This window comes from Callorhinchus milii, unplaced genomic scaffold (genome assembly GCF_018977255.1).
Source record: "Callorhinchus milii isolate IMCB2004 unplaced genomic scaffold, IMCB_Cmil_1.0 Scaffold1, whole genome shotgun sequence".
Classification (NCBI taxonomy): domain Eukaryota; kingdom Metazoa; phylum Chordata; class Chondrichthyes; order Chimaeriformes; family Callorhinchidae; genus Callorhinchus; species Callorhinchus milii.
In genome coordinates, this window is record NW_024704742.1 from 129,583,746 (window position 1) to 129,609,697 (window position 25,952).

At 47.5% G+C, this 25,952-nt stretch overlaps 1 protein-coding gene across 1 annotated transcript; it reads right to left on the reverse strand.

Moving 5' to 3' along the window:
* Nucleotides 1-1,100: 1,100 nt before the first annotated feature.
* Nucleotides 1,101-25,218, reverse strand: taf1c (TATA-box binding protein associated factor, RNA polymerase I subunit C). Its single transcript, XM_042331910.1, has 14 exons — nt 24,820-25,218; nt 22,408-22,504; nt 21,362-21,471; nt 18,394-18,489; nt 17,350-17,420; nt 15,915-16,162; nt 14,969-15,100; nt 13,775-13,892; nt 12,771-12,842; nt 11,263-11,398; nt 9,427-9,555; nt 5,777-5,954; nt 4,610-4,750; nt 1,101-3,277 (listed from the first exon to the last, which is right to left on the reverse strand). The coding sequence occupies exons 1-14, from the start codon at nt 25,216-25,218 to the stop codon at nt 1,101-1,103; spliced, it is 4,104 nt and encodes a 1,367-aa protein (XP_042187844.1).
* Nucleotides 25,219-25,952: the final 734 nt, after the last annotated feature.

Sequence of the window (25,952 nt, forward strand, 5' to 3'; positions counted from 1 at the left end):
AGTGGTACTGCTGGAGTTTAACCAGCTAAACTTGCACAGCTGAACAATATGATATTCATACACAATTGACATGGCAAAGTACTGGATCGTGGGAATTCTGATGTGTCTTATTCAAAACTTCAACCCAGCTTTCTCTTGTTGGACACTGTCTTGATCGGCTGATGTCTTTTCCCAGAAAAATATAGAAAACAGTTTGTAGCAATCAGTTGTCTGATACATAATGAAGGGGAGGGGGCGAAGAAAGGCACCTCCAAATATTTTTCATACATCGCATTTTTATAACAAATGCAACATTCCAAGGCAAATGCAAGGAATTATTATTATTCCTGTTTTTAAGAGCCTTCAAGACCTTCCTTCAAGACCCATCTCAAGACCCTCCTCTTCGACTGTGCTTTCGGTCACCCTCCTTCCACCATTGCCCTCCACCCTCCCCAATCACAACCTCCAGTTCGGGTCCAAAACACTGATTGTCCAGCACCTTGGGACGTTCCTCTTGATATGAAAGGCACTATACAAGTGTAATTTTGTTGTTGTTTTAATTTCAAACTTAGTTTAACAATTCAGAACACATCCCTGGACACCCCAGAAACAAGCAAAGCATAAACAAGGCTAAAAGGATTTTAATTTTTAAAAAAAACAATATTTGTCGCACAGGGCAACCAACTCTGATATAAAATGGAATTGGGTGTGGAAGGTATCTCCAGGTATTTCCTACACTTCACATTTCTATAACAAATGCAATTTTCCAAAGCAATAAATTGAACAAAAATGCTAAAAACATTATTCTGGCTCAAACTCAATAGTCAGACGAAAGGCCACTGACATACCTGGAAGTAAAGCCCGAATGTCCAGCAAAAAGCAACTCAGTGCTGACTGAAGCAATGTTAGGTAGAATGGGACAAATTGTCCTGCAAAGTGTCCAGCTCATATACAAATACAAAATTACATTTGTATTGTGCGCTTCACATTGGGAGGATGTCCCAAGCACTGGACAGTCAGGGATTTGAATCTGAGGAGGGGTTTGGGATCGGAGAAGGTGGGTGGCAGGGATGGGAGGGGTGGAAGGTGACCAAAGGCACGATCGGAGGGAATCAATCTCTTTAAAAACCCATTCTGGCTCTTTTCTTTTTTGGTTGAGAGAGCACAGACTGGCTCAGAGACAGCACGGATTGGCTTAGAGATGGCAAAGACTGGCTCTGAGAGAACAGGGACTGGTTCTGAGAGGCCAAGGCCTGATTCTGAGAGGGCAAAGGCTGGCTGGGGGAGAGCAGTGACTGGCTCAGCGAGGACGAGGGCTGGCTCGGAGAGAGCAGTGACTGGCTCAGCGAGGGCAAAGTCTGGCTGTGAGAGGCTAGTGGGTGTTTCTGAGAGGGCAGGGGCTGGCTGCGAGAGGGCAGGGGCTGGCTGCGAGAGGGCAGGGGCTGGCTGCGAGAGGGCAGGGGCTGGCTGCGAGAGGGCAGGGGCTGGCTGCGAGAGGGCAGGGGCTGGCTGCGAGAGGGCAGGGGCTGGCTGCGAGAGGGCAGGGGCTGGCTGCGAGAGGGCAGGGGCTGGCTGCCAGAGGGCAGGGGCTGGCTGCCAGAGGGCTGGCTGCCAGAGGGCTGGCTGCCAGAGGGCTGGCTGCCAGAGGGCTGGCTGCCAGAGGGCTGGCTGCCAGAGGGCAGGCTGCCAGAGGGCTGGCTGCCAGAGGGCAGGCTGCCAGAGGGCAGGGGCTGGCTGCCAGAGGGCAGGGGCTGGCGGCCAGAGGGCAGGGGCTGGCGGCGAGAGGGCAGGGGCTGGCGGCGAGAGGGCAGGGGCTGGCGGCGAGAGGGCAGGGGCTGGCGGCGAGAGGGCAGGGGCTGGCGGCGAGAGGGCAGGGGCTGGCGGCCAGAGGGCAGGGGCTGGCTGCCAGAGGGCAGGGGCTGGCTGCCAGAGGGCAGGGGCTGGCTGCCAGAGGACAGGGGCTGGCTGCCAGAGGACAGGGGCTGGCTGCCAGAGGGCAGGGGCTGGCTGCCAGAGGGCAGGGGCTGGCTGCCAGAGGGCAGGGGCTGGCTGCCAGAGGGCAGGGGCTGGCTGCCAGAGGGCAGGGGCCCGAATGCTTCACAATTGGTATTTACGTGTGGAGTAGACATCAATGGGATTTGGGAAGAGGTTGCTATTGGTAAAAAGTAGCTCATTTCATCGTCCTGCTCGGGTTGAGGTGGATTGTCTTCCAAGGCATCCATGTATTTCTGTAGAATTCCTTTCCGTTCCCTGGGCATGGATCTCAACTGAATTTCTAGGGAGGGCCCTGGGTCCAATACGGATTTCTGGCTTCCTTCTGCTTCGGGCGCACTGGTCTGCACCTCCTCTTCTTGCTCAAGGACAATACTTCCGTTTGCTCGGCTCACTGTAGTGGACCTATTGAGAAGGGTGTGACTTTCTGTGTCGGACAGATAATCGCTCTCCTTGAGATTCTCTGTCGAGGTTCTGCTCCAGATTGAGGCGTCAGTGAAGTCGGAAAACTCAGACACCGATGAGGTGAAGCTGCCTGACAGCCCCCTTCTGTGTCTCGCTCGAGCTGATTTTTCATTCTTTCTTTTCGCCTGTAGCACTTTAATTCTCTTATCGTGGTTCATGCCAAGCTTCTCTGACCACCATTCGCTCCACTTCTCCTCCCAAGCTGCTGTGAGCCTGTCGCTCAGATCATCTTTCCAAACTGAGGGATCAACAGGGTCTGGAACGCTAACCGGGTCCAATATTGGGAACGTGCTGTGGGAAAGGATCTCTCTCTTCTCCATAACACTTTTAATTCTATCCCTCACCTCCTTGTATGCGTCGCCCGATTCATCGCTGTTTTTGCAGGAAAACTTATGCTTGACGTTTATGAAACAGTGTTTGGGCAGCACTTTAGAGTTTGTATTAAGTTCTTTCTGCTTGTTTACAAATGACTTCAGCCACCTGCGACATGTGACAAGAGCAGCACGACTGAGTGGTGGTTTTCTGGTACTCTGGCTGCTCAGTGTTGGAGTTCCTTCTTTGTCTGCTCTGAGTGGCGGGGAGGCTCCCTCTGATCTTTTGCCCTCCCCTCCTCCAACCTCTTCTGGATCTCCGTGCCCAGAAGGATCCTCTGAGAGTACCCCATTGTTCAGAGTAGGACTAATAGGTTCACTGTCATTTCCGACCCTCTCCTTCGTTGGATTTCCGTCATCGCAACCATTCTTCCGAGGAACGAGAGTTTGGTAAAAGAGATCTCCCGCTGCAGACAGCTGAATCACAGAAAGTGAATTTCTCCCGCGACGATGATAAAATGCTGCAATACCTGCAGGGCAATAACAAAAAATTCACTGTAAAACACGTGTATCACAATTGTACATTTAAATTGCATTTCTTCAAAAACAAAAGTTGGTCTGAGAAATAATTTTTTAAAAAAAGGGTACATCCCATGAAACACTTTGAGATGTGCTCCTGAAGTGAAAGGCACTATATCAAATGCACGGAAAAAAGAGCAAACTACAGTCGTACACCAAACAATGGGGGAAATGGGGAAGGAAAATTGCCAAGGTAGCAAATTAATCTGCCGTGGGTTTGACCAGGTAAGACGTATTCAACTGCTTATAACACTCTCGGCATGAGGGGAGGGAGTGTATTGGAGACACCAAACAACCACTTCCACAGGCTCCCAGAGCTTTGGGGAATTCCCTGGACAGCAGGGGAACCTTGCTGATCTACCACCACAGCACCATCTAGGGCTGGTGAAGCACCTCTTCACAAGGAACAAATGCCCAAATGGACGCAGCATTCGACGGCAGCAAAACAACAACAACAAAATTACATTTGTATAGCACCTTTCACATCGAGAGGATTTCCCAAGGCGCTGGACAATCAGTGTTTCGGACCCAAGCTGGGGGTTGGGATTGGGTAGGGTGGAGGACGGGGGCGGGGGAAGGAGAGTGATTGAAGGCACAGTCGATGAAGAGGGTCTTGAGATGGGTCTTGAAGGAGGCAAGGGAGGGGGTGAGGTGGAGGGACTGCGGAATGGAATTCCAGAGGGTGGGGGCAGAGTAGCTGAAAGCCCACCCGCCAATGGTGGGTCAGGCCAGGTGGGGGCCGTGAAGCAGGCCAAAGCCCATTGAGCAGAGGGAGCGGGCAGGATGGTAGGGGGTTAGGAGGTCACAGAGGTAGGGGGGAGCAAAGCCATGGAGGGCTTTGATGATGAGGACCAGGATCTTGAACTGTATCCTCTGTGTAATGGGAAGCCAGTGATGATAGGGTCACGAACGTTGCGGAGGTGGGGGAAGGCAGAGCGGGTCATGGCATGGATATGGGGTAGAAATGATAGTTGAGGGTCAAACAAGACGCCAACGCCAGAACACTGTAAACGAACTAGGCTCGTTCACACCTTGCTGCGAGCAAAGCTTCAGGAAATACTTCCCGGATGATAACGTATTAGGAAAACTTGATGGCTTTTGTTCATTCAGTTTTAGAGAATAATAGATAAGACAATTAAAAAAACCTGTCATACCTGGCATCACACTGCTCATGGAAGCATTGTTCATGCTTTTTGAATTATATGAATCACTTCCAACATCCAAGTACTGGTGATTTAGCTGAAGACTGACAGCGCATTTGCTAGTGGTCAAACACAACTCACCTGCCCCCGGAGAGTGAAGTCTCTCAGTAATGACTGCTTCTTGCCTCAGAAATAACTTGACCGGAAGCTGCTTCAACATATCGTAATTGCTGGAGAGTTTCTGTGGTGGACCAAAGGACTGGCAGGGAAGCCGTGTACCTCCTGTCAGAAAAATAATTTGGTATCTGGCTTTACCATGCAACTGAGAAAGCCCTGATTACTAGGATGCTCCTAGCTGAATGAGCAGCTGCCTGTAAGGAAGCTTACTCGTGCTCTGCACTGAGTTAGCTGATTAATCCCCGGTAGTTTACAACCCTTTCCCAATGCGCACACTCGGGTTCCCAAGCCTTGGCTCTTCACAACCTATACCTAAATTCTCTGGGATTAGGTAAACAGGATGCATTCCACTGGAGAGAGTGCACACTCTGTTCTGGAGGACATCCAAAGGCACATAACAATACCAGCTTGGCACCCAAGCTGGGGATGGGTAAAAGGAAGATGACTAAAAGCAGTCAAAGAGTTAGGTGTTAAGATTAATTATTTAAAGATTATTCATTTATTATTGATATGTCGATCACATAATTGATCAGGACTGGTCCCTCTGTTACAATACATTCTATTCTCTTCTCCGTTCCCATATTTACCTTGTGGGTCACTATCACCTTATTCACATTACAGAACAGTTTACCAGTAATCATTATTAAGCTGGCACTCCAATGCCATGCTGGGGGTGCACTGCATTGTCAGAAGTGCCAAACTTTGAATGAGATGTTAAACCAAGCTCCCATCTGCCTGTTCAGGTAGATGTTAAAAATCCCACAGCACTATTTGAAAAGAGAAAGGAGTTTTTCCCCGGTGTGTTGGCCAACAGTCCCCCAAATAAAATTGGTTATTCGTATCATGGCTGTTTGTGGGACACTGTTGTGTGCAATTATGCTGCCATGTTTGCCGATAAATACACAGTAACTGTTTCACAGTAATTCCTATGAAGTGCTTTGAGACGTCCTTATAATAATCCTTGCATTTGATATAGCGCCTTATCAGGTCTTTTGAGACGTATCAAAACACTTCACAGAATATACATTAAAGTGAAGTGGATGTATATTTTGTGAGCGAATATCTTCCAATGTGATAAGGTACTATACCAGATGTGAGAATTATTATTATCATCACATAGTAACAAGTCACCTGAATACTGCAGAAGCAGTGCTTCCTGAGTGCGCTGCGTCCCCAGGACAATCTTGTGAGTTTCGTTCCTCGATGCCCCGCTCACAACTTGGGCGAACATTGGAGGCGACCCCATCATGTGCCTCCACTTCAGAACGGGGACAATAGGGAATCGTTCATCTATGATGTAGGCAGAATACTACATTGGAAAAATAAAATTAATCATTTTGTGTTCTGTCAGGGAAAGACCAATCAAGTCAGTGTTGTATGATGCTATTGAAAATCTTTTCAGGATTTTACAATCACAGTACGAGTGTATTAAAGTCTGCAGTTTTGGTTGACTTTTTTTTAGAAAACTATATACCATAATATATACCTATAATATATGTATCCATAGAAAGTAAATGCTCAGTCCAATTCAGAACTGAACTGCGATTCAATTAAAATTTACAATCAATTGATAAAATCAATGGAACACTAAATTTCATTTACAAAACACAGTCATTTTACTCTACAGTAAATCCTGTGAAGATTTAGAGACATCCTGATGTAAAAGGCACCATACCAAATAAAGGTCATCACTAATTTTCATGTTAAAATATAAGAAAATATTCTCCACAATGCGATCGATACAAGGAAGAAGAGCAATATTTATTTTAACATGTTTAAAATACATTGGCATTAAAATAAAATACTAACTGCTGCAGAAATGCAGAAATATATCTTGGCCTTGACTTTAGTTGACCAGGACTGCATCATCTGCAGTCTAAACAGTACTGGTAAACGTGCCTCACAGTATTGGGACTAGGAGCTTTAACCAAAGGATGTGTGCGTTATTCTATTGGTCTGCGCTTCACAATAACCAATAATCAATCAGGTATAAAAAGAGAGTTCAGTCAAGATCAATGAGACGCAGACTGGATGACTCCTCCACTGCCTGTTCCAATCCCAGGGATCAATACTGATCAATACCTCCCAGTATCCCATGTTCAGGTAATGGGTCTTTGTTCTTTGTATAGTCATTGACCTTGGAACTATAATCAAGGAAACAATTGTTTAACATCCAAATTGTGCGCATTATTTCATCATAGTAAAGTTTCCTTACAGCTTGACACCCCAAATGGGATAATTTTAACAACTGTTAAGAAGTTCGTACCTAAAAAGGTCTCTCTGTCAACTGCTGTCGAGAGAAGACAGTAAGAAACAACCGCAACCTAAACGCTGTCAGGCAGTGAAAGGTGGCCAAGGTAACCTGTCATAGTTTGGTTTTGGGTGTTGGGGAGTCTGAGGCCAGTTACAGGACCCGACCAGGATAGGCAGAATGGAAGAACTAATAACAAGAGTTGATTATATGTGCCAGAGTGAAAGTTTGTGATGAGTCATGGGAGCACTGTAAAGGAGTACAAAGAATTGCTTCAAGAGAAGCTAGATCAGGAAAGGAGAAAGGACTGCAATTATACAGGCACTATGGGTTATGAAGTAGACCCTGGGCAAGAAAGTCCAGTGCTTGTCAGAAAACTGAAAACAAGTGAAGTCAAGAGAGACTGTTGTGAAGTGATAAGGTTGAGGAGTGCAGGAGAGAAAAGCGAACAGCTAGAATCTGAAGCTAAAGTGTTGAAAGTCTGTGTAGCTATGTTCGTTCAGCGAGTGCTGCTCAGAAGCAAAAGAACGATGCAAAGTACTAACTAGGATGTGTAAACAACTAGAAAAATATAACAAAATTTTACAGAAACACGCCGAGGATTTAAAAAACAGTGTACGCATCAGTCTCAGCAAATGACAAACATAAAGCGAGGACCCACAGTAGCGCATGATAATAATGATAATAATAACCCTTGCATTTGATATAGCACTCTTCACATCTTCTAAACTTCTCAAAGGGCTTCACAGAAGATGTTGTAAAGTGAATTGACCGTATATTTGTGGGTGAAACGCGGCAGCCAATTGTGCACAGCAGTGTCCCACAAACAGTCATGGATTGAAAATGACTAATTTATTATTGTTTTGGAGGGATTATTATTAGGTGTGTGGAGTAAGGAAACTTGCCCAAGGTTTCGCCCTGCCTGGAACTGAACCCAGGTGTCTCGCTTGCAAGGCGAGTGCTCTAACCAGAGCTACAGGACTCCACAAATGATAAATGATACATTATAAGTGTAAGCACGTGATAAACAGGCTGCGAACAGTTAGGTATATAATAATCCTTGCATTTGATATAGCGCCTGATCACGTCTTCAAGACGTCTCAAAGCGCTTCACAGAATATACTGTAAAATGAATTGACTGTATATTTTGTGGCCGAAATGCGGTAACCAATTGCACGCAGCAGTGTCCCACAAGCAGTTGTGGATTGAGTGACCAAATTATCATTATTATTTGATTTTAAGCCATTATTACTCCCGGAAAAGAGGACCACCAATCGACTAATAACTAGGTTCCTACTAGGTAAACAGGTGTGTGGAGTAAGGAAACTTGCCTAAGGTTTTGCCCTGCCGGGAATAGAACCAAGGTCTATCACTTGCGAGAAGAGTGCTTTAACTACTAAGCTACAGGACTCCAGGATATGTCTAAGAAAGCCATACGAGGAAATACGAGACAGAGAAACATGGGGAAAGAAGATTGGGAATCTGCCAGTAGCCAGGGTTGATACACGCAGCATTACAAGAAGTCAAAGATTACGAGAGGTTAAGGAGTCTAACGATGTTAGTACATCTAGTGATGATCTGTCAGGTGAAGAGGAAATCTCCACTCGATGCTACACCACAAAGAGTTAAAAGAGATAATAGAAAGACTAAAATTGAAACGAGGAGATGATGCTTTAATGCATTTGGAAGTGCTTGAGCAGATGGCCAGATTACACCAATGTGAGGGGCGTATAACATCCAAATTCCGCGCATTATATCATCATTAAGGAAAGTCATTTCCTTACTGTGTTCTACGTAAGAACATAAGAAAAACTAGACGAAAAAAGACCAAGGTTCATCTAGTTCCTGGCAGTCTCAAGTACAAAAGTCCCAAACTACTTATGTACTACATCCCATAATGTTATTTCCTAAAAGGAAACTATCTAATCTTTGTTTGAAAGAATCAACACTTCCTGCTTCAATCATCTCCCTAGGGAGCCTATTACACAGGTTCAATATTCGCTCAATGAAATAGATTTGTTCTGAATTTACCCCCTTCAATCGCAGGCTGTGTCCTCTGGTTCTACTATTCTGGATAAGTTGAAACAGCCTGTTTTGATCTATATTGTCTAGCCCTTTAGATTCTTAAAGACAGCAATCATGCTGCCTCTCAATCTTCTTTTGTCCAGCGTGAACATGCTCAATTTACTTAGTCACTCCTCAAAGTCCAGTCCTTCCATTCCCTCAATCATTTTGGTTGCCTTCCTCTGCATCGTCTTGATTTCTCCAATAACCTTTTTGTACTATGGCGACCAGAACTGTACACAGTACTCTTAAGTATGGTCTCAACAAATGATTTCTACACCAAAGTTCTCATTGGATGTATTGGATTAGTTGGTACACAATGAAATAAACCTGGGGGTGAAAGAGGAGTTTTAACCAAACAATGTGGAAAGCAGAGTTTTGTTACTTCTTAAAGGTCAAGCTATTAAACAGTTAATAATTGATGCATTTGATGCCTCACTTTGTAGGTGGAGTTATAGCCACAGACCTGGGTGGTGATGAGGTAATGAAATGGATGCACATCCTGTAGGTGTTTAGGAAGTATCACTCGTTCCCCTCGCTGGCAGGACGCAGTAGCTCCCATCTTAAACAGCGTCTGGTTACAGGACTCGCCAGCCTGCAAAGATATTCAACAAGTTTGAAATCAACGAAATAACAACTCACGTTCTTCTGACATGAAAGGTGCTACGTAAATATAAATATATATTCCATAGGAACCTGAAGCCCTTGCCTTCCTCTTTAACCTTGCCTACGGTCACCTTTGCTCTCTCTCCCTGGCTTGTTGTCAAATTCTGCTGTTGTTCAGTTCTCCAACATTATGGGTGCTCTTTAAATGCAAGTAATGGTTATTGTATCTCTCTATCAATCCCTCTGCCTTGCCCGCTCCTTCCTCTTCAACCTTGCCTTCGGTCACTTCCTCCCCCTCCCTGGAGTTCGACCCTGAGCTGTCCTTTCTCCCTCACATCCGCACCACAACTGGCACCGCCTTCCATCACCTCCGGAATATCGCCAGACTACGGCACTACCTCACCCCTCACGCTGCTGAAACCCTGGTTCACGCCTTTGTCACCTCAAGGCTGGACTATGGGAACTCCCTCCTCGCCGGCCTTCCCGGCACCTCCCTCCACAAGCTGCAGGTCATTCAGAACTCTGCAGCTCGTGTACTGTCCCGCACCAGGCTTCGCGACCACATCACTCCCACCCTCGCTCGCCTCCACTGGCTCCCCATCCCCCAGAGGATTGATTTCAAGATCCTCATCCTCACCTACAAGGCCATTCACGGCCTCGCTCCCCCCTACCTCTCCGACCTACTATCCCCCTACTTACCTGCCCGTACCCTCCGTTCCTCCGGCTCCGGTCTGCTCCACGTCCCCTGCCCCAACCGCCCTACCATCGGTGGTCGGGCCTTCAGCCTCTCAGCCCCGAGGCTCTGGAACTCTATCCCCCAGTGCCTTCGCCGCCTCCTCCCTTTCCTCCTTCAAGGCCGGTCTCAAGACCTTTCTCTTTGACCGAGCCTTCAGCTCCCCTCTCGACTCTCTTCCCCCTCCTCGCTCCCTCCCTTCCCTCCCCTCACCCTGACCATTTCCCCCTCCCTCCCTTCCCTCCCCTCACCCTGACCATTTCCCCCCTCCTCGCTCCCTCCTTTCCCTCCCCTCACCCTGACCATTTCCCCCCTGCTCGGGTCATGACCCAACTGTGCAGCGCCTTGGGACGTCCTCCTGATGTGAAAGGCGCTTTATAAATGGAATCTTGTTGTTGTTGTTGTTGTTGTCAGGCTCTGCATTTGTGTAACTCAGTTGTGCATCAGCTAGCACTTTACAGAGCACTCCATATGTAGAATAAAATAAATTGCACTTGTATAGCACTTTTTTGTGACGAGAGGTGACAACAACAACAATAACGTGCATTTACATAGCTCATTTCAGGGGCAGCATCTCAGAGCGTTTAGATCTAATGAGATATAACATATAATGAGTTTCTCTTAAATTTTCCCTTATCTCCTACAGGCACAAACCTTTTGTGCTACAGTTCCATAGGCACCCTCAGATTGATTTTGTCCTAACCCAGCACCTTCCAGTAGAGGTCCCTCCGACTGATCAGAACTGGTTACATTTTTCTTTCCCAACAAAATATATGTTAATGTCCTCTACTGGAGATCCTGCGAAATGCTTTAAGACATCTCAAACAGTTGGTATGTTTGTGCTGCATGCAACTAATTGTCTGCGGAAGGTTAATCCCGTTAGAATGCTGCATAATGCGAGGTTGATGAGCGAATGCGGTATGTAATCCAGGAACATCTAAAAGTGCCCGCTTTAATCCTCACCCTCACGTCAGTCAGATCAAGGCCGGTTCTGTCAGCGTATAAATACACCCGTGGGTGAGCTGTGAAATCACACCATCTCCAAGGCAGTTGGGCATTGAAGTTGAGATTCTCGGTTTCCTTTCGAATCCTCTGAAGCCTGAAATAACATAAAGTAACTTGGCAAGATAAAGAGAGGACGGAAACAAAGCAGCGCATCAATTGGCAGTCCTTCCAAACATAAAGACCCACACAGCAATGCACTGGTCAGAAACAAAGCCCACAATCTCTGGAACTCTCTGCCTCATTCCCTCCGTCCAACTCCCACTTTTCCTTTCTTTAAAATCCACCTTAAGACTTGCTTCTTTGACTGCACCTATGTTCACCTCCCCCTTCTGATGGTCTGCTGCTGTGTTGTAGGATTATATATCTACTCTATGTTATCCCCTGAAAGGGGAAGATTCATAATAATACTTGCATTTGGTATCAAGCCTTATCACACCATCGAGATGTCTCTCAGTACTTCAAACGGATTTTATTGTGAAGTGTAGTGACTGTATTTATAGATAAACATGGTAGTCAACTCACCACACGGATACAACAACTCACCACACGACACCTCTAAAAAGGTCATAGCGGAATAGGGATTAAGAGTCTATTGCAGAGGCAAATTTACCTATTCGACAGATGGTGGAATTTTGCTTTGTAATTGTGTTTCTTGTGTGTTCCAATGAGGAACATTATAAAATATTTATCTACTGACCCAGTTTAGGCTCAGCAGCTTTGTTTTGGTTCAGGTCTTAAGCAAAAGTAGACGGGGGTGCCAATGTCGAGTCATAGAGCCAATGGACAAAGTGCATTTGGTGTGGGATAGCGTTCTGTCCCGTTAACTCCCCTCGAAGAACGATGGCACTCAGCAAACACTGAGCTGCTTCGTGTCTTCCATCCAATCTGCCCTACCATCGGTGGGTGAGCTTTCAAGGCATTCGGTACCCGTTCTCTGGAACTCCACCTTGGAGTCCTCTTCCTTGCCCCCACCTTCCTTGTTTTAAGATCCATAATTTCGAATGCACTTTTGGCTACCTTTCCTCTCCCCCAACAAGCTCTCACCAAGATCAGCATTCCAGTCAGCTGTGTAAGATATGCTCCTGTCATGAAAGGTGTCACATAAATGTTAACTGTTGTATTATTCACAGAATAAATGGGGAAAGAAAAAAAATCAATCTAATGTAACTGACAGTCTCTCAACTGCCAATTTGTTGTTTATTATTACTGTATCATTAACCTTATTGTTTTGAAGTAATCTGATAGGTTGATTAACTGGGTAGCATGAATATGTTATTGGTAAAATAAACCATGTTTAGTGAAAAGATTTGTTCAGTCACTAGACAAGCAAAGAATGGGAGAGAGCTTCAGTGTGTATTCAACGGAAAGGTTTGGTTTACTTATAGAAGCCGGGTGAAGCAAACATAACATTTAGTTTTAATCCACGCACTCAAAAGTATTTCAGTGTATTCCAATATTTGACTCACCCTTTGTCTACATTCCAGAGGTAAGCAGTTCCACACTCGCTGGCAATCACCAACTCTCCTGGAAGGTGAGGACTGAAGCAGAGGGCAGTGTTAGAATTCCTACGAGTGCTAGATTCCCTTACTCTGCCTTACGTACAAATCGCTATTTATTTTCATCACCGGGACAGATAAAAGCAGAGAATAAGAAGTTAGCTCCAATGGGACAGCAAGCTCCAGACTTGAGTGAAGATTCGATAACAACAATTTATATTTGTGTAATGTCTTTCACGCTGAGAGGACCTCCCAAGGCACTCAACAATACTGGCTTGGCACCCGAGCTGCAAATGGGAGCCCCAGGTGGATGGGGAGGGGAAAGATGACCAAAAGTGCAATTGGTCATAAAGATAGGTCTTGAGATGGCCTTTTTTCTCAGGATAAGGTATTCCCAGGATCAGTCCTGGCTGGGATTCCTCCCCTCCTTCTCTCCCTCCGCTATAGCACTTCTCCCCCTTCCCCACACATCTCACAAACAAATAAAACACAGAAGGCAGGCACCTGATGCCCTCGGAACCATTTCTCAGTAGAAGTAAAACGGAATAAAAATTACTTAAAGGGAGAAAAATTTGTTTTAACATTTACAAATTTTGGGCGGGGGTGGATTCTTCCCACTCAGTTCCTGTTAACCCGGCAGGCCAGAGCCTCGACCAATAAGATGATCCTAGCTGGACAAACAGCAGTGCTCTAAAAATGACAAGCCATGTTAAACTCCATCAGTACAACACACACTCTGGGGCGTCCAAACCTTAGCTCTTGCCAATCTGTGCCTAATGTCTCTGGAATTAGGTAAGCAGCATTAGAGAGTGAGGGAGTCTATTCCAGACTCTAGAAAACGTCTATTGTAGATGACATACAAATATGAAACTGCTTCTGGTTGAGATACTCTTATGCATGGTAATGGGTTTCCGCAGTTGTCCGACACCTGGCTTGTGAAAAAATAATTCAATAAAAAAGCACCTAGTTCTTACCTAACATTCACACAGGTAGCTACATTCTCCACTTGAACTACCTGGAGAGGAGAAGGTTTCATGCTCTTGGACAGTTTCCATGCTCCACAACAATAGTCCGACCGAACACCTACAAACACTGCAGTCGGGAAAGTAAAATGGGAGAAATAGCCATATGAGTTTTTAGCCACTCAAAGCAGCTTGTGGAGAATGAAGTCAACACAAAGGTTAAAATTCAGAGCACATTTTAATGATGTGCAAAAATGTCTTTTTTTATTATGGAAAGGTTTATTGCACTATTTCATAGAAGAGCTAATTGCTTGCCCCAGTGTCCAGGCAATATTCCCAACCTTACTCAAATTTACCAAAACAGATAAATTCATTTATTATTTTTAATTTTATATTAATTTATTAACTTCGGCACTGTTGGTGAGATGCGGTCATACCTCAAGCCTTTCATGGAGACTCAATCAGATTTGGAAATAACTTAAAAATGACAGGCGTTATTAATGTATCTTTACTTTTTTTAACCATAACTTTGTTTACTGTTTAACTAATACAATTAAAACAAACGTACACATGAATATAATATATTCTGAATATCGCTGAGAAACTACTGCTGGTTACACATTAACCCTTGCAGAACACCCACTGACTCCATGATAACAACTTGTATTTATATTGCGCCCTTAACGTGGGATAACGCATCCAGAGAACTACACAGTGATCAGACTGGACACCGAAAAGAGAAAAGGGGAGACACAGGTGCGGTTGAAGAGATAAGTTTGTAAGCCTGCCTGGAAGACAGATGTTGGAGGGGGAGGGAGGGGGTGCTAGAGTCAAAAAAAACAATAAATTACATTTGTATAGCGCCCTTCACTTTGGAAAGACGTCCCAGGGTGCTGGACAGTTGGACAGTCAGGGGTTTTTGGACCCGAGCTGGGAGTTGGGGTCAGGTGGGGTGAAGGCCAGGGGGGTAGATGGGTGGCCGAAGGCACGGTCGAAGCCAAAGGTCTTTAGACAGAACTTGAAGGAGGCAAGAGAGAGGGTGAGGCAGAGAGATTGCGGGACAGAGTTCCAGAGTGGAGGAAATATCACAAGCTAGGAGAATATAACAAGGCTTCTTTGCCTTAGCCAGGCACGTCACCACTTTCAGGGGAAGAAAACGTAACATTCTAAACAACAAGCAATAAAACAATTTTCACCGACATGTACCTTCCTGGTCCACCTCACTGCAGGCGATTTGATTGATCCTACCATTCAAGCTGACGGAGGCTGGCTTATTAAACTTTGCATTTAACTTTGGCACTTCATCATCATCAAAATCTAATTTGATCTTGCGGAAGTCTGGTGTCAATTGGTTAAGGAGCTTCAACAAATTTTCTGCTAAACAATATGGGTAGTGCTACTTTTACTTTATTTTCCCTATTTCTACCTTTTCTTACCGTTTTTTATACCTAGGNAAAAATCTTCCTTACATTTTTGTGTATTTTACAATATACATTGTCATTTTTGGATGGATGAAGCTTGTTTTGCAATTTATATTACTTTTCCGACAAAACACACTGTGACTCCACTTTATAGGGTATCCTGAAAAACGCTTTGTGAAACTTCCTCCTGACGTGAAAGGCACTACGTCAAATGTAAGAGTTATTATTATTCTGGGGTCAAGACCACCCTCAAAAGACTGCTTCCACGACCAATGAAAAGCTAAAAATCTGAAAAAACTTGGGCTTATTTAAATTTTTTCAGAGTATAATTTTTTTTCGCTGGTGGTGGGGGTTGGGAAGAGAGGACAGCGTACATATAGAGAGCAAGTATTTGCAGGCTATCTTTTTTTTAAAAAAAGATTTCTGACAACAGAACAGAATATGATTTGTATATCCACTTAGAGAACAACCAAAGAAACACAAAAGAAATGCTAGATGAAAAAAGATCAAGGTCTATCTAGTTCACCTTCCTGGCGGTTGCATGCACAAATGTCCCAAACTACCTATGTACTATATCCCATAATGTTATTTCCTAAAAGAAAGCTATCTAATCTGTCTTTGAAAGAAACGGTTTAGACAACCGCTTGGGGAAATTCAGAAAGTACGACATGCAACTGGAAATTTTCAGATAGCCACTTTTATGGATGGGGAGCATCCATCCAAAAGGATACTGAGGGAGCTCATCAAGTCGGTGCTGGGATACATCAGGCACCCTTCTTCACAGCTGGATCCTTCAGAAAACGGCCAGTACACGAGAGCACCACCAGTGGCAGAGTGATTGAACAGAAGTTGGTTTCTTTGGAAGTTCATTTCTTCGTGAACGTTTTCTGCCAGTAAAGTTGGTGGAATATCAAACATGGACTCACCGAACAAATGACTTGAAAGTCTTGCTCGGGGAGTGTTATTAGATATTGGGCATCTGTAAAAATCAGTGAACATACATTAACATATAACTCAGTGCAATGGAGTTTTCCATACTTCCGTTGGGCCCTGACAGAATTAATAATTTAAGCTGACACTTCAGTGCAGTTCTGTGGGTGCTCTGCATTGTTAGAGGTGCCGTACTTCTGATGAGATGGTTATTGTGCCTCAGGCGAATGGTAAAGAGATCGAATGGTTATATTTAAAAAGAGTTTCTCCCGGTGTCCTGACCAACCAACAATTGCCCAGATAGAATTGATCATTCACTTCATAACTGTCTATGGGACACTGCTGTGCTCAAATTGGCTGCCGTTCCCGCCTACGAAATATACAGTTGCTACACTTTACAGTAAAATCCTGTGAAACGCTTTGAGATGTCCTCTTGACATTAAAGGTGCTATACCTATTACTATTTATTATAGTTTCTGCCAAGAGGACAGTTCGCTTAACACTACAATACTACACGTGAAATGTAGTTCTTTACGTTTTGCTACTATCACAGCGATATATCATCAGGCATTTGTGCATTCTACTTTGGAGATGATGTTTCCAGGTTCATGTCTCTCTCTCTCCGTTTCTGAATTAGCTCTGAGAGAGGAACACACAGTAATCCAATACACTGTCTGTTGCTTACAACTTGTCTGGCACATCAATGAAACATTGCTTCAATCTTGTGAGCGCTTATAGGCATGGTGGTGGATTTAAGTTGACTTGAAACATGCTGCATGTTTGCATGTATATTAATAATAATAATCCTTGCATTTGATATAGCACCTTATGTCGTTGAGACGTCTCAAAGCTAAGCTCTTCACAGAATATATTCTAAAATGGATTGACTGTGTATTTTTTGGGCAAAATAACACCAAATGTGTTTATTTGCACCTCTGGTGTTCAAGAGGATGTAAGGCAACATAAGGTAGTTGCAAACCCACTTAATCCAAAATATTTTTTTTTAAAAATAGTAATTTACACGGACATAAATTACAGCAGTCGATTTATAGTCAATTTGGCATCACGGTATTTATTCAAAAATTGCAGTTAGACTTTCATACAATTCATGAGTATTTATGTTTTTTGTAGCAGTAACATCGGAGGAAAGAATTTTTCAAAGTGAGGAAACTTTTCTGAAGGTAGCAAAATAATACATCACCCCCCAAAAAACAAAACAAATGCATGGCTACTTACTGCCTCTGTTTCACTCTTTCTGTGAACGTTGTCAGGAAATTTACACTTATTGTCTTATCCCTGGCTCTTCCCTTCAAGAAAGAACAAGTCAACGTATTAAACTTATTTTAAATCACATTTCCACATTTAAAGTTAGTTCTCGACATGGATGTGCAGCGTAATTAGAGAGCTGAGTTTTCAGTAACTTCACCTCGCCCTTTGGAACTCCCTTCTCTCTGATGCATGGGGGAAACGATGCATTGAGAACTTCAATACACTCAATAAAAGTCTGAATAATCATCATCTCTACCTGTAATGGTTACTCTTTTACGTTCAAGTTCTTATATCAACTTGACACAGCAATTTGCTGCTGCATTTCGCCCACAAAATACACAGTCAATCCACTTTACAATATCTTCTGTGAAGCGCTGAGACGTCTCAACGACATAAGGCGCTATACAAAATGTAAAGACTATTATTATTATTGACACATCACAACCTTTTTTTAAAAAAAACTTATCTATTTACGTAGCGCTATATACTGTCAGTTTTGAAAAACAATCCTTGCAATGTGATACGGTATCTATAACATTGAGAATGTTTCAAAGTACTTGTAAAGTGTAGCTACTGTGTTTTCCACCCAAAAGGGACAGCCAATTTGCGTAAGTGTCCCCAAACAGCCATGAGATGAGCATACAATTTTATCTGGAGAATTGTTGGCCGGGACACCGGATAAAACTCCTTTCTCTTATCGAATAGTGCCACACGGGATCTTTAACATCCACCCAAACAAGGAACCCAGTTAAGTGTCTCACCTGAAGCTTTGGCAATGCTAACAATACAGCACCCCTACTGTATTGGAGTGAGAGCCAACAAAATAATAAAATATCATAGATTTATGCCATAAATCAAAAAATATTCACTCAAGAAACATTTATTTTGTTGGCCACCACTGGCCTAGAGTGTGAACTCAAAACAAGTGCTTGAAGCAAAGGTGAGGGAACTACCAACTGAGCCAGGCTTACACTTTAATGTAACACGAGGGGAAAATAAACACAATCTCACCCTGAGAATGCAGTCTCCGAAATAAAAGCTCTCTTCCAAAAGTTTACCCATTGACCTGAAGGCATCGTCACGGTGTTCAATAAAGAAGTAAGCCATCTTCAAAAAGGGGGAAGAGAAAACCAAACTTAGCATGAACAAAATAAAAATTAATCCCAGATATCTATCTAGTTATTGTAGCACATGTACAGAACCAAACAAGGTGAATCTAAATGGTTTTCAAAGCTTTCCTATTTCATGTTTTTTCTGATTCTCTCCTCCCCAGTCACACAAATTAGAATAATCCTTGCATTTTGATATAGCGCTTTTCACGTCGGGAGGACGTCCCAAAGCGCTTCACAGAAAAGACACTGTAAAGTGAATTGACTGTATATTTGTGGGCGAACGCGGCAGCCAATTGCTCACAGCAATGTCCCACAAACAGTTGTAGATTGAAAATGACCAATTTATTATTGTTTTTGGTTTTGGAGGGATTATTATTAGGCTCTGTGTGGAGTAAGGAAACTTGCCCAAGGTTTCGCCCTCTGCCTGGAATTGAACTCAGGTCTCTCACTTGCAAAGCGAGTGCTCTAACCACTGAGCTACAGGACTCCACGAAGGATTGCATCTGCATAAATCTAAACTAGAAAACCAATGATCACAAAACAAACTTAATAATAATAAGAATCCTTGCATTTGATGTACATCCCACGGAATTATCATAGAATATTGCAGCACAGAAGGAGGCCATTCAGCCTGTCGTGCCTGTGCCTTCTTTGGAAGAGTTACCCAATCAGTCCAACTCCCCCGCTCTTTCCCCATATCCTTGCAAATGTTTTCTTTTCAAGTACCTATCTAACTCTCTTTTGAAAGTTGTTTCCACCATCCTTTCAGTCAGTGGAATCCAGAGAGTAACAACAACGTGTTAAAAAAACGTCTCATCTCCCCTCTGGTTCTTTTACTAATTATCTTAAATCTACGTGACCTGGTTACTGACCCACCTGCCAGTTTCTTCCGATCTACTCTATCAAAACCCCTCATAAATTTGAACATCTCTATTAAATCTCCCCTTAACCTTCTCTGCTCTAAGAACATTCCCGGCTTCTCTAGTCTTGCCACATAACGAAAGTCCCTCATCCCTGATACAATTTTGGAAAATCTCCTCTGTACCCTCTCTAAGGCCTTGATATCATTCTGTGCAGAGAAAAAAATTATGTCAGCAAAAAATGAAAATTGTGCAAAACTACATGTTAAGAATTTAAATGGAAACACTTTTTTAACATCCAAGATTGAAATAAAGGAACACCAACCAGTCTGCATTCTGAACTCACAGGTATTGCAGGCATTCAGTGACTGCTTTGGCCATATTATGCAATATTATATAGTTTCCCGTAACAAAACGTATTATGCATAAAATTACCTGGATGCGTAATTGCCTGGGATGTAGGTATTGCAAATTGGTTGCTCCATTCCATACAAAGTACAGTTACTACCCTTTACAGTAAATCCTATGAAGTGCTTTAAGACATACTTTCAATGTGATAGGCTCTACATCAAATGCAACAAATAATAAATTATTATTATGATACAGTGTACAGACATAAGTAAATCAAAAAAGGATGGGGTTTGATACAACAACAACAACAAGATTCCATTTATAGAGCGCCTTTCACGTCGGGAGGACGTCCCAAGGCGCTGTACAGTTGGGTCAGGATCCGAGCAGGGGGGAAATGGTGAGGGGAGGGAAGGGAGTGAGGAGGGGGTAGAGAGTCGAGAGGGGAGCTGAAGGCACGGTCAAAGACAAAGGTCTTGAGACCGTCCTTGAAGGAGGAAAGGGAGGAGGCGGCGAAGGCACTGGGGGATAGAGTTCCAGAGCCTCGGGGCTGAGAGGCTGAAGGCCCACACACCGATGGTAGGGCGGTTGGGGCGGGGGATGTGGAGCAGACCGGAGCCAGAGGAACGGAGGGTACGGGCATGTAGGTCGGGGGATAGTAGGTCGGAGAGGTAGGAGGGAGCAAGGCCGTGAATGGCCTTGTAGGTGAGGATGAGGATCTTGAATTCGATCCTCTGGGGGATGGGGAGCCAGTGGAGGCGAGCGAGGGTGGGAGTGATGTGGTCGCGAAGCCTGGTGCGGGACAGTACACGAGCTGCAGAGTTCTGAATGACCTGCAGCTTGTGGAGGGAGGTGCCGGGAAGGCCGACGAGGAGAGAGTTCCCATAGTCCAGCCTTGAGGTGACAAAGGCGTGGACCAGAGTTTCAGCAGCGTGAGGGGTGAGGTAGTGCCATAGTCTGGCGATATTCCGGAGGTGATGGAAGGCGGTGTCAGTTGTGGTACGGATATGGGGGAGAAAGGACAACTCAGGATCGAACAGAACCCCGAGGTTCCTGATGGCTTTGAGAGGTGGAGAGTGCAGCCTTGGATGCTGATGGTGTCAGCGCCTGAGGTGCGGAGGCGCTGACGTGAGCCAATCAGGAGGGCCTCAGTTTTGCGCACGTTGAGCTGAAGAAAGTTGTCTCTCGTCCAGGACTCGATGTCGGACAGGCAGCTGTCAGGACATCGGTGGTCGTGGAGTTGAGAGTAGAGAAGGAAAGGTAGAGTTGGGTGTCATCCGCATACATGTGAAAGTTAACCCCATGTCTGCGGATGAAGTCACCGAGGGGGAGCATATAGAGGGTGAAGAGGAGGGGACCGAGGACAGAGCCCTAAGGGACACCGCACGAGACAGTGCGGGGGCCGGAGGAAAAACCATTCGTGGAAACAAAGTGAAGACGGTGGGAGAGGTACGACCTAAATCACTCAAGGACAGGGCCTTGAAGGTTGAGGTGGGAGGACAAGAGGTGGAGGAGGATAGCGTGGTCGACCGTATTGATGTGGCTCATTGCAGTTTCTCATTATGAAACATAGCATGTCCCTACACTCAAATACCATCACAAGTTTTCTTTCAGGCTGTAATAAGTTTTAGAAAAACTAAGACATTTCAGAAAACACACCTGCTCTGGGAAGTTCAGTGCACGCATTGCAAGCTCGTTGTTTTCCCGGCTTTTCATTACATTCCCGACATAAGAGAGGTCTTCCAGGGATGCAGGTTGAAACTTGCAGACTTAAAATTGGGAGGGATAAAAAAAAACAATCACTCACGCTTGAGAACAATATTACAGGTAACAAAAAACTGTATATGCTCACAAATACTAGGTTTTAAAACAAGAAGGGTCTTAACCAAATGAATTAGTTTTCAGAGGAAAGCATAACAAAGACAACTTTTATTTTGTCAGCCGAGTGAACGACATCACGAGTATCCAAACTAGGCAAGAGCTTCACATATACACACAATAATAATCCTTGCATTTGATGTCACGCCTTATCATGTCTTTTGAGACGTCTCAAAGAGCTTCACAGATTATATTGTAAAGTGATTTGACTGCATATTATGTGGGCGAAACGCAGCAGCCAATTACCAACAGCAGTGTCCCACAAACAGTCGTTGATTGAGTGATCAATTTATTATTTTTTTTAAAGAAATTATTACTCCAGGAAAAGTGATCCACCAATCAACTCAAAGCCGGGTTCCTACTTACTGCTCGGTAAACACAGGCATGTGGAGTAAGGAAACGTGCCCAACATTTCGCCCTGCTCCAGGATGGAATCCAGGTCTCTCGCTCGTGAGGCGAGTGCTCTAACCACTGAGCTACGGGACTCCACGCATACTAAGCCTGGAAACTTCCCGTCTGGAAATGGTGTGCGCACTCTCCCCGTCAGGAAGGATGCAATCTGCTTGCCTGTTTCTGGAACGTATTACGACGACTTGCATTTGCAGAGCACCTTCACACGGGCAGCAACTCAGAGCACTACCTGGATAGTAAGTCCAGGTTGGCAAAGCCAGCCATAGCTTGGGTAACCCAGAATGTGCATTGGGGAACTGTAGGAGTTTGTGTTGTGCCGGTGCCTTGGGACGTCCTCCCGACGTGAAAGGCGCGATACAAATGTAATCTTGTTGTTGTTGTTGTTGTTGTTGTTGTGTGGACAAACGTTGCATTACCTGCGTTTGGAGGAAGTAGCGGAACAGCCACTGGCTCCAGCGGATCCCAACTCTCCCGAGCCAGGCTTCTCAGGGCTACCCATTTCCGCTCTCCTGCCTGCAAAGGACAATTATAATAATAATAATAATCCTTGCATTTGATGCAATTGGCTCCAGTGTGAACAAAACAGTCAAACCTATTGATTCAACAGGCCCCGGGCAGCGGTATATCAATGTGATTCTGCTGTTGTTGCCGAATGTAAAGCAGAGATTGTTAGTGGTTCGCAAAACAACTTGTATTTAAATAACGTAACTCACTCCGCTTCACCCTGCACCCCCGCACCCTCGCTCACCCCGACCCCGTGCCCTCGCTCACCCCCCGACCCTGCACCCTCGCTCACCCCGACCCTGCACCCTCGCTCACCCCGCACCCTGTGCCCTCGCTCACCCCGACCCCGTGCCCTCGCTCACCCCGACCCTGTGCCCTCGCTCACCCCGACCCTGCGCCCTCGCTCACCCCGACCCCGTGCCCTCGCTCACCCCGACCCTGTGCCCTCGCTCACCCCGACCCTGTGCCCTCGCTCACCCCGACCCTGTGCCCTCGCTCACCCCTCACCCTGTGCCCTCGCTCACCCCGACCCCGTGCCCTCGCTCACCCCGACCCCGCGCCCTCGCTCACCCCACACCCTGTGCCCTCGCTCACCCCGACCCCGTGCCCTCGCTCACCCCACACCCTGTGCCCTCGCTCACCCCACACCCTGTGCCCTCGCTCACCCCGACCCCGTGCCCTCGCTCACCCCACACCCTGTGCCCTCGCTCACCCCTCACCCTGTGCCCTCGCTCACCCCTCACCCTGTGCCCTCGCTCACCCCGACCCTGTGCCCTCGCTCACCCCAGACCCCGTGCCCTCGCTCACCCCACACCACGTGCCCTCGCTCACCCCGCACCCTCGCTCACCCCACACCACGTGCCCTCGCTCACCCCGACCCCGCACCCTCGCTCACCCCGACCCCGCACCCTCGCTCACCCCGACCCTGCACCCTCGCTCACCCCGACCCTGTGCCCTCGCTCACCCCGACCCCGTGCCCTCGCTCACCCCGTGCCCTCGCTCACCCCACACCCTGTGCCCTCGCTCACCCCACACCCTGTGCCCTCGCTCACCCCGACCCTGTGCCCTCGCTCACCCCGACCCTGTGCCCTCGCTCACCCCGACCCTGTGCCCTCGCTCACCCCGACCCCCGCCCTCGCTCACCCTGTGCCCTCGCTCACCCCACACCCCCGCTCACCCCGCGCCCTGTGCGCTCGCTCACCCCGACCCTGTGCCCTCGCTCACCCCGACCCTGTGCCCTCGCTCACCCCACACCCTGTGCCCTCGCTCACCCCGACCCCGTGCCCTCGCTCACCCCACACCCTGTGCCCTCGCTCACCCCTCACCCTGTGCCCTCGCTCACCCCGACCCTGTGCCCTCGCTCACCCCACACCCTGTGCCCTCGCTCACCCCGACCCCGTGCCCTCGCTCACCCCGACCCCGCGCCCTCGCTCACCCTGTGCCCTCGCTCACCCCACACCCCGCGCCCTCGCTCACCCCGACCCCGTGCCCTCGCTCACCCCGACCCCGCGCCCTCGCTCACCCTGTGCCCTCGCTCACCCCACACCCCGCGCCCTCGCTCACCCCGCGCCCTGTGCCCTCGCTCACCCCGACCCCGTGCCCTCGCTCACCCCGACCCCGTGCCCTCGCTCACCCCACACCCTGTGCCCTCGCTCACCCCGACCCTGTGCCCTCGCTCACCCCGCGCCCTGTGCCCTCGCTCACCCCGACCCCGTGCCCTCGCTCACCCCGACCCCGTGCCCTCGCTCACCCCACACCCTGTGCCCTCGCTCACCCCGACCCCGTGCCCTCGCTCACCCCGTGCCCTCGCTCACCCCACACCCCGTGCCCTCGCTCACCCCACACCCCGTGCCCTCGCTCACCCCTCACCCTGTGCCCTCGCTCACCCCTCACCCTGTGCCCTCGCTCACCCCTCACCCTGTGCCCTCGCTCACCCCGACCCCGTGCCCTCGCTCACCCCGACCCTGTGCCCTCGCTCACCCCACACCCTGTGCCCTCGCTCACCCCGACCCCACACCCCGACCCTGTGCCCTCGCTCACCCCGACCCTGTGCCCTCGCTCACCCCACACCCCGCACCCTCGCTCACCCCGACCCTGTGCCCTCGCTCACCCCACACCCTGTGCCCTCGCTCACCCCGACCCTGTGCCCTCGCTCACCCCACACCCCGACCCTGTGCCCTCGCTCACCCCACACCCTGTGCCCTCGCTCACCCCACACCCTGTGCCCTCGCTCACCCCGACCCCACACCCCGCACCCCGTGCCGTGTGGATGTGAGCCGCCGGTCGGGCCGCCGCTGTGAGTGCGGCGGAGTCTCTCCCCTCACCTGCTGCTGCTGCTGCCGCTCCCCGGCGGGCGGGTGGAGCGGTTGGATCTGCTCGTGGGAGCCCCAGTCCCCGAACGCCTGGAGGACTGTCGCGGCCTCGGCGTCGGCGCCGCTCGAGGGACCGGAGTTGTAAAACCCGGGGAACAGCGAGTGAGGAAACGCGTTGTCCATGTGGGGAGCGCACAACACTCCAGGTCGGGGCGCCGCAGCAACGTCATCACGCCGCCGCATACTCCCCTCGTGGTCTAACGTCATCACGTAGCCACGCCGCCGCTTACACCTGCCCTCATGGATTCGCGTCATCACGTAGCCACGCCGCCACTTACACCTGCCCTCATGGATCCGCGTCATCACGTAGCCACGCCGCCGCTTACACCTGCCCTCATGGATCTGCGTCATCACGTAGCCACGCCGCCCTTACACCTGCCCTCATGGATCTGCGTCATCACGTAGCCACGCCGCCCTTACACCTGCCCCTTGTGGACCAACGTCACCACGTAACCCCGTCCTCTCGGTAAGACAGCGTGGCGACGTACACCCCCCCCACCCCCGACGACGATGACCACGTGCTCAGTGTGCTACACGCTGCTGTTGCTGTGGGACCCCATTCGCACAGAGCACAGTCACTACACTTCACAGTGACAGTGATCTCCCGACGCCCAATTTGCCGGTTTTCCTCACTCCTCAACTCCGAATCCAATGAATTCAGACCCACTTTCCTTACTCCACACAGAGCCCTAATAATAATCCACTCCGAAACCCAAAACAATAATAAATTGGTCTTTTTCAATCGACGACTGTTTGTGGGACATTGCTGTGCGCAATTGGCTGCCGCGTTCGCCCACAAATATACAGTCAATTCACTTTACAGTGTGTTCTGTGAAGCGCTTTGAGACGTCGAGAAGATGTGAAAAGCGCTATTTCAAATGCAAGGATTATTATTATTATAAATACACCCCAGCACTGGAGTGTCAGCCCTACAGATTATAAATTGAACAGCTCAACGATGACCTTGTACTCATTTACTGCAAAGACAACAGTGCTTACCAACTCACTGAAAAGGTTGCAGATTGTGATCCTATGGTGGGTTTGAGGGGGCAGTGGCTCTGGTCACTGGGGGTCAGGATTAATTT